The sequence below is a fragment of the Lygodium microphyllum genome, chromosome 14 (assembly GCF_053477565.2).
Source record: "Lygodium microphyllum isolate KBCC chromosome 14, Lygodium_microphyllum_v1.1.10, whole genome shotgun sequence".
NCBI classification, from domain to species: domain Eukaryota; kingdom Viridiplantae; phylum Streptophyta; class Polypodiopsida; order Schizaeales; family Lygodiaceae; genus Lygodium; species Lygodium microphyllum.
This window is the reverse complement of record NC_141148.1, coordinates 131,012,144-131,026,332: the sequence shown is the minus strand read 5'-3', so window position 1 is coordinate 131,026,332 and position 14,189 is coordinate 131,012,144. Positions and strand designations below refer to the sequence as shown.

Here is a 14,189-nt window from a genome sequence, read left to right as displayed (position 1 = left end):
ATCAGCTCTTCAATGCGCTGTTGGCTGCTTGTGTTTAATGTGGCCACTACCTTTAACATGGGCTATGTTGAAGGATGAGACTGTAGGTGCCCATGGGAATAGGCGGCGTTTCTAGAAAGCATTGGTGATTGGGTAGTGCGTTGGCAAATCTTGCGGGGACAGGCAGCAGTGTTTCAATGGCCGGCAACAGTGGCCTTGATGGCAGTGATAGTGGTGCAGGCTTCTCTTTGAGTTGGATGCGTGGCTTCAACAAAACCTTAGTTGAGTTGAGGAACTCACAGATTCTCCTCCTCTTCCTCGTGTGTACAAAGACTAGTGGTAGCAAGACATCGGGCGGAGTGGCACCGGCTAGCGGTGGTTAATGGAACCTGCACGCGAGCTTCTCTGATACCAAAGTTGAGAAAAGCACTAGCATTGGAGAGGAGAGAAATGAGAGACAACGACAGTGAGGGAGCTGAAGCAAGAGAGTAGTGTGTACTTGCTGAACTTTAAAGATAGAGTGAAAGTACAACCAACTAACTAGAGTTAGGCTAACTTACTTTAGTCCTTAGTGTCGCTACTTTAATATCAAAGGAACTAGGTACACACACACAAACACACACTCTCTCTATACAATGACACTTGTTAAAGTGTCCATACCTCATGAATTACATGGGTATTGCCTAGAATTGGCAAATTCTAGCATTCAGATGCAAGATTGCAAGCTTGTCTCTACTCCAGTTGAGATAGGACATAGGTTTATGCTTGAGGATGTAAGAGGTCCATTTGATGCGTCTCTTTATTAACAAGATGTTGGCTGCTTATTGTATTTGTGTAATACACAACCGGATATTGAGCTTGAGGTCTCTCAGCTGGCACACTTTATGCATACCTTGGTGCTATACATTGACAAGCAGTTAAACATGTCTTTGGTTATCTCAAAGGCACTTAGACCTTGGGTCCATTTTATCCTAAAGACACTTCTCTTTGCTTGCATGCATTGACAGACAATGATTGGATTGGTTGTTTTGACATGAGGGTGTCCGCTAGTGGTAATTGTTGCATGCTTGGTGATTCGTGTATTTCTTGGTTGATCAAGAAGTAGTCTACAATGGCTACATCTATCTGTGAAGTTGAATACAAGGCAACATTTACAGCTTCATTGGAATGTGTATGACTCAGACGCCTTTTGGTCGATCTTAGTGTGGGATAGAGTCACCCACTCCTATCTATATTGATAGTCAGAGAGCCATGGTAGTTGTGAGGAATCTAGTTTTTCAATGTTCACACTAAGCACATTGAGGTACATTATCATAATGTCAAAGAGAGGTTGCATGTAGGGGAGATTGACTTGGCTACGTCCCTACATAGGACAATTTGTTACTTGGCATATGTGTTTGCAAAAGCTCTCTCTAGAGAGAAGTTTGAAGCCTTTTGCAAGACTCTAGGCTTGATACCATCTGTGCATATGTTCACATCATTTACTCGAGGGGGCTTTGTTGCACTTATCATGTTCCTCCTAATTTTTGGTGTGAATGCTCCCTTATCCATAGGCATTTTTTATCTTCTAGTTGGAGAAGGTTTTTTTCCCCGCATGAACACCCGCCAATGGGTGTGGTACTGTTCATTGTGAGTGTGTGTGCGTGCACATGAAGTTGAACCCTAACCTAACAATCATGGTTGGAGTGCAAGAGCAAAAGAGAAACAATCAGATGCGAGCATTCGGTTTGTCCCAATGTGCTTGTACCTTCACCAACTCAGCTTTCTCATTAGTAGGAGGTTTGGATACATTACGGGCTTCAGGATGGTTTATGGCCTTAGTAACGGCTCCAAAATGGCAAGCATCATTACTCGCTAGATGCGGTAATTCTCCCCATCGAGCTTTTGATCTTCAAGAAGAGCCAATAACACGGGGACCTTGTAATCCATAATAGCATGAAACTCCATGTCAAGCTCAAAATACATTGTTACTTTAACTTGCACAAAAACAAGGGCAGCCCCCTCTGACTCCGAATACGCAACTTGCTATGGCCTCCTCAAATCGTTCCGAGCTTGTTTCAATTGCCAGATGAGATGAAAACACAAGATCTGCACCAAAAGGCTGAAAACACAGCCTTTTCCCTTCATGAACGGCAAAAACCTGCAAAAAATCAGCAAATTCACTCCTTTTCCACACATTAATTGTTCGTCTCAGCCTTGTGTCAATGCACAAGAAAATGGGTAATTGTGCACGAGAGTACTAATTGTGAAGTGAGTGATGCGCTGCGGAGATGCAATGTCTGGCGATGAAATGTCAGGTAAAGAGCAAAACACGTGAGCAACAGCAGCGAGTGAGAGCGAGAGATGCAAGATGTTCTTCGGTACAATTGGAGTGTGTACCACTTTAGGTTTTTAGATAGATATATATGAAAGTACAAGTGTGCTAAGGGTGCGTTCACACCCGTGCACATATAAAAGGCACGATGGCCCTTTATTCCCAACAACCTCCCACCTAAAGGCAATGTGCCTTAAGAGGAGAAAATAATCAGCTAAGTCTAAGTATGTACAAAGCTGAAATACATATATCTATCCAACTCCCATCATCTGTCGGCAATGAGCAAACCGCTCTGCTGGAAGACCCTTCGTGAGAAGATCTGCAGGATTATCATCTGTATGCACTTTGACAAGCTCAATGCTCTTGCTGTCAAGTACATCTTTGATGAAGTGATACTTCACCTGTATGTGCTTCGTGTTTGCATGAAAGACGGGATTCCGTGCTAGCATGATAGCACTCTGACTATCACAATGAAGAACGGGTAACTCTGTAATGCCAAGATCTCCCACCAGACGTGAAAGCCATAAAGCCTCCTTGCATGCCTCAGTAGCAGCCACATACTCTGCCTCTGTAGTAGACAATGCAACACACTTCTGTAGCCTGGAGATCCAAGAGACTGCTCCTCCTGTGAAGGTAAACACATACCCAGAAGTGGACTTTCTACAGTCCGCATGACCAGCATAGTCTGCATCCGTAAAGCCAACGACAGATGCCTTCTGCTTTCCAAAGCAGATGCACAAATCACTTGTGCCTTTGAGGTATCTCATAATACCTTTCACTGCTTTCCAATGCTTTTTGCCAGGGTTTGCCATATATCTGCTAACCACTCCCACTGCAAAGGCAATGTCAGGACGTGTAGCAACCATAGCATACATCAAGCTGCCAACAGCTGAAGCATATGGAATCTTGGCCATTTCAGCCTTCTCATCATCAGATGTAGGGCTGTCCTCTGCACTGAGTTTCACATATGGAGGCAATGGAACACCAATTGGTTTCCCCCCCTCCATATTGAAACGCTGCAAAACCTTAGAGACATACTCCTGTTGAGATAGAAAGAGTAATCCTTTGGATCTATCTCTGAGTATTCGCATGCCAAGAATGTGATTTGCATCACCAAGATCCTTCATGTCAAAGTTGCCATGAAGACTTTGCTTCAACAAATCCAAGGCATGAGTATCCCTACCAGCAATCAGCATGTCATCAACATACAGAACCAAGATAATTAGGCTGCCATTTGCGGCCTTCTTGGTGTACAAGCAGTGATCCACTTGACTTCTTTGAAAACCTTGAGACTGCATAAATGTATCAAACTTATGATACCATTCTCTTGGTGCTTGCTTCAGCCCATACAAACTCCGTTTGAGCTTACATACCATCTTCTCTTTGCCTTTAGCCACAAACCCTTCAGGCTGCTGCATATATATGTCTTCATGCAGATCACCATGTAAAAATGCAGTCTTTACATCCATCTGTATGAGCTCCATATCTTCAGCTGCAACCAAGCCCAAAATGGTTCTCAATGTAGTCATTTTGACTACAGGAGAGAAGATCTCATCAAAATCAACTCCATGTTCCTGCTTGTACCCCTTAGCAACCAATCTGGCTTTGTACTTTGGCAAGGAACCAGAAGTGACCTTCATCTTATAAACCCATTTGCATGGAAGCGTTTTCTGCCCTTTAGGCAACTGCACCAAGTCCCAAGTGCCGTTTTTCTCAAGAGATTCCATCTCTGACAGCATGGCTTTATACAATTTCTTGCTGTCCTGTCTGTCCATTGCTTCCTTGAAGCATGACGGCTCACCACAGTCAGTGATCATGACATAATCAGCCACATTATTTGCACCAGGAACGAATCTGTCGGGCTGTCTAGTAGCCCTAGACGATCTCCTAACCCAATGATCATTGTTTGCTGGCTGTTCAGCCTGCATATTATCATTTACAGCTTGCTGTCCTGGGATTTCAGCCTGCAAATCAACATTAACAGCTTGCTGTCCTGGCTGTTCCTGCACATTTAGTGGCTCATCATTATGGGCAATGGCTGGCTGATCATTTCCAGCATCATTTTCTGCATTCGCAGGTTCATTTACAGCAGGTATTTGCTGCTGTACAGCGGGCACATTTTGCTGTCCAAAAGGTACTTCTTCCCGGAATACAACCCTACGAACCTCCTCAGTCTTTTCGGGCTGTTTATGCATGCGACCTTCCCGGAAGATAACATCATTGCTGCGCACTGTTTTCCTTTTCACGGGATCCCACAATCTATACCCCATTTCACCCTCGTCACCATATCCTAGGAATATGCATTTACAGGACTTTGGCTCAAGTTTGCTGCGGTCTTCCTTACGAATGTGCACAAAAGCCTCGCAGTCAAACACTCGTAAATGAGCATAAGAAGGTGGCTTGCCCGACCACGCTTCCTGAGGGACTCCCCCCCCCAAAGACCTGTTTGGTGACCGATTGATCAAGTGAACGGCTGTCATAACAGCCTCTGCCCAAAAACCATGGAGTAATGCAGCATGAGACAGCATAGTACGGACTTTATCCTGTATAGTCCTGTTCATACGCTCTGCAACTCCATTCTGGGGTGGATTATGAGGGGCAGTGAGCTCCCTTTTTATCCCTTTGCTGTCACAAAATGCTTGAAAGGCCTTGGACACATATTCCCCACCATTATCAGAGCGAAGACACTTAAGTGTCTTATCAGTCTGATTTTCAACCAATGCCAATAAGTTTTTAAACTTGTCAAGTACTTCATCCTTGCTACGAATGGGGTAAACCCATACCTTCCGTGTAGCATCATCGACAAAGGTGACAAAGTACTTCTTCCCCCCCAAAGACAATCCTGGGATCTGACATACATCTGAATGTACTAACTCTAGAGGTGAAGATTTCAAAGAAAGAGATTTCTTATGAGATGTCTGCGCATGCTTACCATAGATACAATGATCACAATGCTCAAAATCAGCATAACAGAGACAAGGCAAGTAACCCAAACGAGAAAGAACTTTCATTCCTGTTTGACTCATGTGTCCTAACCGGCCATGCCACAAAGAAACACTTGGCTGCTCGGTTACTGCGACAACATGGTCACGCACACTAGATACATGAAGAGGATACAGAGTATCACTCTTTGAACCCCTGGCAATGACTCTAGATCCTGTACTGATCTTCCATTTTCCATCGCCAAATGTGGTATGATAACCATCATCATCTAGCTGCCCAGTACTGATTAAGCTCTTCTTGAGCTCAGGTACATGACGAACATTCTGAAGAGTAAAGACAGAACCATGCTGAAACTGAAGCTGCACACTGCCAATGCCTGCAATATCACATGCTGAGTTGTCCCCGAGATGGACAACACCATGTCGACCGCCTGTATAATCGGAAAACCAATCTCTGTAAGGGGTGACATGAAAGGAGGCACCCGAATCTAAAATCCAGGTATGCATGTCATCAGCCGAATCGGCAACCAATGCATGGGCATCAAAACATGAAGACACGAAGAGTACATCGTTCCTACTGTCACTGTCCTGAGTGACTACATTCACCTCTTCGATCTTGACGCTGCTCTTCTTGGGCTGGCTCTCTTTCTTCTCTTCCTTGCTGTCCTCTGTCTTCTTGCCTTTCCCTTTCTCTTTCTTCCACTTGTAATAGTCACGTTTGAAGTGACCCTTCTTGGCACAGTGGTGGCATTCCACATTCTTGCCGCGAGACATGCTGCGACCCTTGCCATCAGATTTTCCCTTCTGCTGTGATCTGCCCTTGGTATGCAAGGCACTAGACGACTTACTTGATGCATTATTTTGCCTATTCATCTCTTCCATAAGCAAAGAGCTTTCCACGTCAGAATACATAAGCATAGCATTCGAGTTACTCAAGGCAGTCCTGAATGTATCCCAACTCTCTGGTAGAGTGCAAAGCAGAAAGGTAGCTTTAAACTCGTCATCAATGACAAACTTCAAAGCAACCAGCTGGCTGAAAATTGAGTTGAATTCACTCAGATGATTTGACATAGCAGTTCCTTCTTTCATCCGCAAATCCATAAGCTTTTTTAGCCAATACACCTTACTAGCTGCACTCTTCTGAGCATACAATTCCTCCAGTCTAGTCCAAATGGCATAGGCAGTGTCCAAACCCTCTATGTTAAACTGCAGAGCATCAGAGACAGATAGCTCAATGGTCGAGCGTGCAAGCTCGTTCAACTCATCCCAGTCATCTTGTTCCACATCTGCGGGCTTTACCCCTTTGGCCTTGATCGGCTTAGCCTGCTTCTTCTGCAACAGGATATTGTAGCATTGCTTTTGCCACACTGCAAAATTATGTGCACCCTCAAGTTTCTTGATGTGCATAAGATGGCTGCTATCGCTGCTGCCAGCCATGATTTTCAGTCCAAAATATGACCACAAATTCAGCAAATGCAGGCCCAAACTGTCAAACAAGTGACCAAGGTACAAACAAGTACCAACCAGCAATAAGTACCAGTTAAAAGCAGAAATTTCAGATCTGCAAATCAATTTTCAGAAGCACCAAATGTTGTGCTACAGCACTCCACAACTGATGACAGCTGTTCCAAGGCAAATACATCACATTACATGAGAAGTCCCAAATTTTAGCTGCAATTTCTGCTGTACATGCACCCACGGGCATAAAATTTGACCCGCACGGTCAAAAGCCCCAAAGTTTTGTGCTCAAAACATCAACCATACATCTGCACTGTCTCTGACATGCATAGAGTAGACCAATTTTGCCAAAATGAAGCAATTTCAGCAAAACCCCCAAAATTTTCAAGTGTCGGGCGTCCAAGTTGCATGAAATTAAACCCACATGTACATAAAATGACCAATTTGCGCACAAATTTTGCTCAAACAGCAAAAGCCCCAAATTGCACGGGGTCCAATGTGCATCAATGTCAAGAAATTGGGTCAATTTCAGCCCAATTTTAACATGTACATGAAAAGCCCCAAATTTCGGAGGCAAAATGTCACAAATTCCTGCAATTTCTGAGACAGAATCTCACTGTGTGTCTTGCTCGTGTCAAATCCGGACAAATCCCCAAATTTGTGGCTCAAATCTGCCCAAAACACAGAACTGTGCTTACACGCGCGAACTCCCGTCAGTGGGCAAAGGGGGCAGCTTGCAGTAAACCTTTGAAAATTTAAAAAATTTTGCAAGAGAAATTTGACGAAAACTGTCGCGTAATGTGACGACTGCTGCGTTTTGACCTACCGCCAGCGTTTTGACCTGCCGCCAGCTGCACGTGGCCTGGAAAGTCACGAACTGACCTGGCGTGACCTGCGTGACCAGCGCCTGTGCAAAACACGTCACTTCTGATCTGCGCCTGACCTGCACGCTGCCTGGAACTGCACGCCTGACTGCACACTGTCCAAGAACAGTGACGAGCTGACCAGAAAATGACTGACTGACCTGCGCGCAACCTGGGAAATGTTGCCTGGCTGAAAAACGTGACCTGTGGACTGCGAGAAGCACGAACACCTTAACCGAAGCTCTGCACGGACTGCGAGAAGCGCGAACACCTTAGCCGAAGCTCTGATACCAGTTTGAAGTGAGTGATGCGCTGCGGAGATGCAATGTCCGGCGATGAAATGTCAGGTAAAGAGCAAAACACGTGAGCAACAGCAGCGAGTGAGAGCGAGAGATGCAAGATGTTCTTCGGTACAATTGGAGTGTGTACCACTTTAGGTTTTTAGATAGATATATATGAAAGTACAAGTGTGCTAAGGGTGCGTTCACACCCGTGCACATATAAAAGGCACGATGGCCCTTTATTCCCAACAAATTGTATAATAGTACATTGCTTGTGCTCGTCTAGGGGATGATTGAATCTCTAACAATGTATATGTATTAGGATATATGATTGAGACATGACCTTGATAACCTAGTATGATGGGGTTGTCAGAATAGGGTGCAACGATGGATATACTAGACTGCACAAACACAAGAGGAACGAGAAACACTATGAAGAATAAAAGAACTTAGAAGAGAAATGCTTGGGCAATGGATCCATATACCAAGACAAGAGACTACACAAACTCAGATAGTGGTCAATGGCAGTGGGCGTTGACTCCCTTTCTTCAATAGGGCCTGTAGATGTGGTGTATGCTAAGTGAGATGGAGGGAGAACTTGGCCTATAAATAAAGCATAATCATGCATAGGTCGACCAACACAAATAGGGGCCATAAATGTCAATCAGCTAGCAAGAACGCAACTCAGCCATAAAAAAGTTGGCGCTAACGTAATAGACAGCCACTTTGGCACTAAGACAATAAACAGCCCACTAAAATAAACCTAGACTCATACATGAGGTGTGCATATTGTTGATGCCCTTAATACAATATACAATGATAATGACTCATCGTAGTGCATATAACAATGACCATTAGAATGGACCATGGATAACCAAGCAATGGATGATCAAGCCACCAACAAGGTGCCTCGGAAAGAACTTGATGTTGATATTGATCATACTAGTCTTGAAAACATAAAGTAGTCACAGTAGCTCTCAATGCTTGTTACAAAAAACTTTGCAAAAAGCACATCATGACCATGGATTCCTGGTCTCTGGCTAGACCACAGAAGTGAGCTTGGACTAGGAGCAAAGCTTGCTCTCTGCCAAGAAAAACAACTCATCATGAACCTAGGTGTAAATCTAGTTCCAAGATTTTAAAACTTGCTAGACTTCATCAATGTGGAAGGAAAGCCCCTCTTTGGTCCTTTGCACCCCTGTATATGGATGAGGCTCGGAGGCCTCATCTCCACAACCTTCTCACACTCCCTCTTTGGCATTGGACAATTGTGAAGGATGACCAAACCACCAAGGCTTATAGGCAGTAGAGGAGGTTGGCATGGCGTTTCCCTTCCTTGTAGAAGATGAGCCTCTGGAAGGGTAGATTACATGCGCTGAAGTTGACTTGTATTTGTGTCACCCGAAGAAGAAAAGACTAGATCATATCCACAGGCCGGAACTGGAAGTTTGTAGGTGACCATAGAGGACACTGCTCGAATGGTCGACAGAGCCTCATACAACATCTGTACCTTCTCCTACACTTTTGAAGCCCTTCGCGAGGAGCTAACTGTTGGAAGGACCTCTCTAGAATGCATTTGAGAAGAGCTGAATAAGCATGAGTATCGTTTGTCTCCCAAGCTAGAACTGCCTCCTTGTAGTTGTTGGGGTCCCAATTTGCTAGAATAGGATCTAGCATGTGGGGACACATGACAGCTCTTGAAACAACATACCATAGGCACTTCTGCCCAAACCATGCTTTTGTCAGGGTACTTTAGGTGAGACAGTTAGAACCTTTAAGCTTATCATCAATTGAACAATAGGGAGGTGCCATTGTAGAGGATAGGAATAGAAGGTGAAGAAAAAGAGAGAGAGAGAGAGAGAGAGAGAGAGAGAGAGAGAGAATTGCTAAGACTTAGCCCAAGAAGTACTTTGCAAGAGTTCACATGGTGTAAAAGAAGAGCTGATCAAAGAAAACGACTGCTGCAAAATAGCATAGAGTTCAAACAAGAGAACCAGTCGCAGCCTGCACAGGATGAAACACAGATTTGGCTGTGTGTGTGTGTAGCACACTGGCAGCCTGAAAACAATGTTGCCCACTCTAGAAAGGGTTACAAACCTGAAAACGCAGATGCAGCTGAGCAAAACACTGAGAAAACCAGGTCAAAGGATTACCCAGCCGTGCAACATACACAGTAACTGAAAACGCAGGCTGCTGTTCTGGAAAGGGTTACAAACCTGAAAATTCAGATGCAGCTGAGCAAAACGTAGAGAAATCCAGGTCAAAGGATTGCCCGGCCGTGCAACATACACAGTAACTGAAAACGCAGGCTGCTGCTCTGGAAAGGGTCACAAACCTGAAAATGCAGATGGAGCTGAGCAAAACATAGAGAAATCCAGGTAAAGAAGTCTCCCAGCCCTGCAACAGACACACCAACTGAAAACGCAGTCTCAAATGACAGAAAACAGGTCGATCTGTTAGGGAATGACATCACCCAGGTAGGACAACAGTCGTAAGCAATGCAGAACAGTCCAATCAGCCAGCATTAAATGCAGCTGTCCAGCCTGTAGAGGAAGTCGATCAGCAAAACGCTGAGGGATGCTGTCAAAATGTAGGATCTTGGGGCTGGAAACTGGCTGAAAATCTGCAACAGATAGTTGCCTAAGCTGAAGAACACTTGCAGCAGGTTAGGACAGGTCCAGTCAGCAGCAGTCAGTGTAAAATGCAGACTTGTTGCAGAAGAAATCAACGCTATACGGCCTAACACGGACTTTTGATACCATGTTAGAAGTGGGTGAAATGATGGAAGTGTGAGAATCTGCTGTAATAGATTGCACAACATGAGATAAGAGAAAAGAGAAACACTGTGAAGAAAAATGAACATTGCAAAGAGAACTCAAAAGAAAAGAGATGCTTGAGAACTGGAATTCATATACTGAGATGAGACAATAGAGAAACAAGAGTGAGTCATTGGCTGTGTGGGCGTTGGCACCAGCTCCCTCTTTCCAATGGAACCTATTGTAGGAGTATACAGAATGAATCACTGAGGAGGGAGCTCTTGGCCTACAAATCGGCCAAAAGTATGAACAGGTCGGCCAGCATTAATGAGGCATCATTAATGCAGTCGGCCAGCAAATAATGTGCTAGAAAGCCACAATCAGGAGCCCAAAAAACTGGTGACAACATCAAACTTTGGTATAATTGTGCCCAGCCACCAAGAGCATGCACAAACTCACACATGAATTGACAATATCAACTAACAAACACACCTCATCAAGCATCATTTTTATGCTCATTGCTGTTTCTCTAAGGCCCCCGAACTGCTGGCGACTGTACAGGATGCGTTTCAGCCAGGCCGGCAGCTTTCAGGGCTGTTTGATCAGTTTCACCCTGTGGATTAGGCTTGATTTGTTGTATTTCAACCTTCTTGCCTTTGAAGCTCTTTGTTCCTCATTGCTGACATAATCAGATATGCTGTACAGCAGCCAGGAAGGCCCTAAATAGGCTGAAATAATCTCTCTAGGTTGCTTTCTCCACTAGCGGCAGCATTTATGTATTTATTGCAGGTTTCTTCAAGGATACAGATGGCAGACTAGTATGACTGGGGCATGGAGTGGCTCAAATGGTATCAATTGCCAAAGATCCACTAGAAATGGAACAAGTATGTGAAGTAGAATGTATGTTGTTTTTGTAAGGAGTGAACCTTAAGAAGTTTCCATGTCACTCAACTCCTGGAAACTTTTGGCATGATCAAAGATTCGATGTGGAATGAACCACTAGAAGCCTTGTGACTAGAGTTTTGTCATGATTTAAAGACCTGCATGTGTAGATGAAAAATTGTACTCCACAATCCATGGACATGATGAAGCTTTTCAACTAAGAACACGAAAGGCAGAGGGATGTTGTACTATATAATATAATAACTCATTTGTCTCCTTTGGGAGAAATCATATTACTAAATTAATTTAACATATTTTCTATTGGAGTTAGAAGATATCTAGATAGCAGTATGTTAAGAGTTGGCCATTGATGAGTGGTAATAGGTTAGTCAGAACTCGGGTATATGTTATAACAGGGTGTGGTGGACACCTACTTTGATGGCTGTCCCGAAGAGTTTTTGGCTGGGGATTGCCTCGAACCACATTCAGGAAATGGTGCAAACGTGGGGGGTCAGTAGCTAAGCATTGGCAGGTTTTTGCTGTAGTTTGGGTGATTCTTGTGATAGAGGCTCTAGAGAGCTTCATAAAAGCTGTAATGGCAAACATGCAAGAGCTGACAAGGAGAATTAGAGGAGAAGGCAAAGTGGCTATGATGTATCACAGGCTTTGGTCAAGTCTTGTTGCATGAGAGGAAAACAAGATCCCATGTGTGGTAGCTGCAGTTGAGACCTCACCAACAAACCAACACAAACCCAAACGTGGGTGGGGCGGTCTGGGGATTGCTTCAAACCACATTCATGAAAGGGTGCAAACGTGGGGGTCAGTAGCTAAGCATTGGCAGGTTTTTGCTGTAGTTTGGGTGATTCTTGTGATAAGAGGCTCTAGAGAGCTTCATAAAAGCTGTAATAGCAAACATGCAAGAGCTGACAAGGAAAATTAGAGAAGGCAAAGTGGCTATGATGTATCACAGGCTTTGGTCAAGTCTTGTTGCATGAGAGGAAAACAAGATCTCATGTGTGGAAGCTGCAGTTGGGACCTCACCAACAAACCAACACAAACCCCCACCCCCCCATGCGCTGCCCGACCAAAAGAATAAGATCCCATGTAGGAGAGAAGCTAAGCAACACACACACCCCACCCCCACCCACCCACCACCACTCAGTTCATATATGTTGTGGCTAACTTGGGCTGGAGAAAGTATGCTATTGTTTGTAATTGAATTGCCATGTATAGATAAGACCCGACCGATCTATTTTGTGTGCATGTGCAATACCAACTCACTCAACTGGGGTGTCTGTTTGCGTGCTGGAATTTTTCATGTCTAAATTGTTGTGGCTGACCTATGTTACATTCAAGCACGGTTTCAATTGATGCAATATCTGTGTGCAGAATGATGGCAACCGTTATGAATGCTATCTTTCTCCAAGCATCACTTGAGAGTGTTGGGGTAGAGACACGGGTTCAAACTGCGTTTAAGCTAGAAGAAATAGCTGAGCCATACATCAGACGCAGGGCTATTAGACATTTGGAAAAGGGCAGAGTGGTTTTGTTTGGTGCTGGAATTGGGAATTCTTATTTCTCTACGGACACAGCTGCTGCTCTTCGGGCAGCTGAGAGTAAGGTTCTAGCTTAAGTTTTCATTGATTAAGTGATGCTTTATTGTTGTGCCATTCAAAGATAATGGGCCACTGATTTTGGAAGGATGTCTTCATTGTTACTTGAAGAAATTTATGTAATACCCTTCTTCTAACAGTTAGTACACTTGTTCACAGTTAACGCAGAGGTTGTTTTAAAGGCCACGAATGTTGATGGCATATATGATAGTGATCCCAAGATCAATCCAGGTGCTGTTCTCCTAGAGCATCTTTCATATCGAGATGCTGCAGTAAAAGAACTAACTATGATAGATATCACAGCAGTGTCCTTTTGCCAAGAATATGCAATTCCTGGTAAGTTCATGTTGTGATGCGTTAGTTTCTGGCTAGTTTCTTACTCATATTTAAAATATCTTATGGTTATTTTGTTTTTGCCTAGTTGTCATTTTTAACCTACATGAACCGGGAAATATATCGAGAGCTCTGTGTGGGGAAAGAATTGGCACTATAATTGATCAGACAGGACCCCTTTATCAATGAGGACTGAAGCTGTTACAGATTGAAACGGTATGTTGCTGTGGAATAAAATATTGAGCAAGTGCAGACTGTATCCTCAAAGGAAGCCTTCACATTGGTGTAACTCTGGCCATATTAAAATCAATCACTTTGGATCATATTTAACATTTCATTGCCTTCGAGGAAGGCCATTCTCAGCAGGTCAAATCCCACTTTGTACAGGTGTTGAAAAGGAGTACCCGGGTCAAATTGTAAGAGAAATGAGTGATATTGTGCTCCTTTGTACAAATATATCAGTACATTTTTATGTCTTGTGCATATGTGCTATCTTACCTTGATTAGCTTCTCAGCGTAAAGATTTTTCCAAGGATGCTGCAACGAGAGCTATGCTTTGTGGCAGCACACTGGAAATCCTGGCTGTAGTCGGCACACTTAAGATAGAGGGCACATTATTGTTCATGGCTAGTAACTAATTTTGATATTTCAAAATGAACGTTTATTTAAATGAAATGGTACAAACCAGAATAGTTGAAATGCGATCACGGATCATGCAGCAAGCCACATTTGCAGATCACATATTTAAAAACAGAGTAATCTTGCTGT

The 14,189-nt window shown here is 43.8% G+C and overlaps 1 protein-coding gene across 1 annotated transcript in view; it reads left to right on the top strand.

The window, feature by feature from the left end:
- Nucleotides 1-13,904, top strand: part of LOC148026116 (uncharacterized) — a 50,371-nt gene extending 36,467 nt beyond the window's left edge. The window contains exons 5-7 of the mRNA XM_087693374.1: nt 12,865-13,091; nt 13,248-13,424; nt 13,510-13,904. Coding sequence (XP_087549500.1) covers nt 12,865-13,091; nt 13,248-13,424; nt 13,510-13,610 — 505 coding nt within the window. The 3' untranslated portion in view covers nt 13,611-13,904. The remainder of the gene's footprint in view (nt 1-12,864; nt 13,092-13,247; nt 13,425-13,509) is intronic.
- Nucleotides 13,905-14,189: the final 285 nt, after the last annotated feature.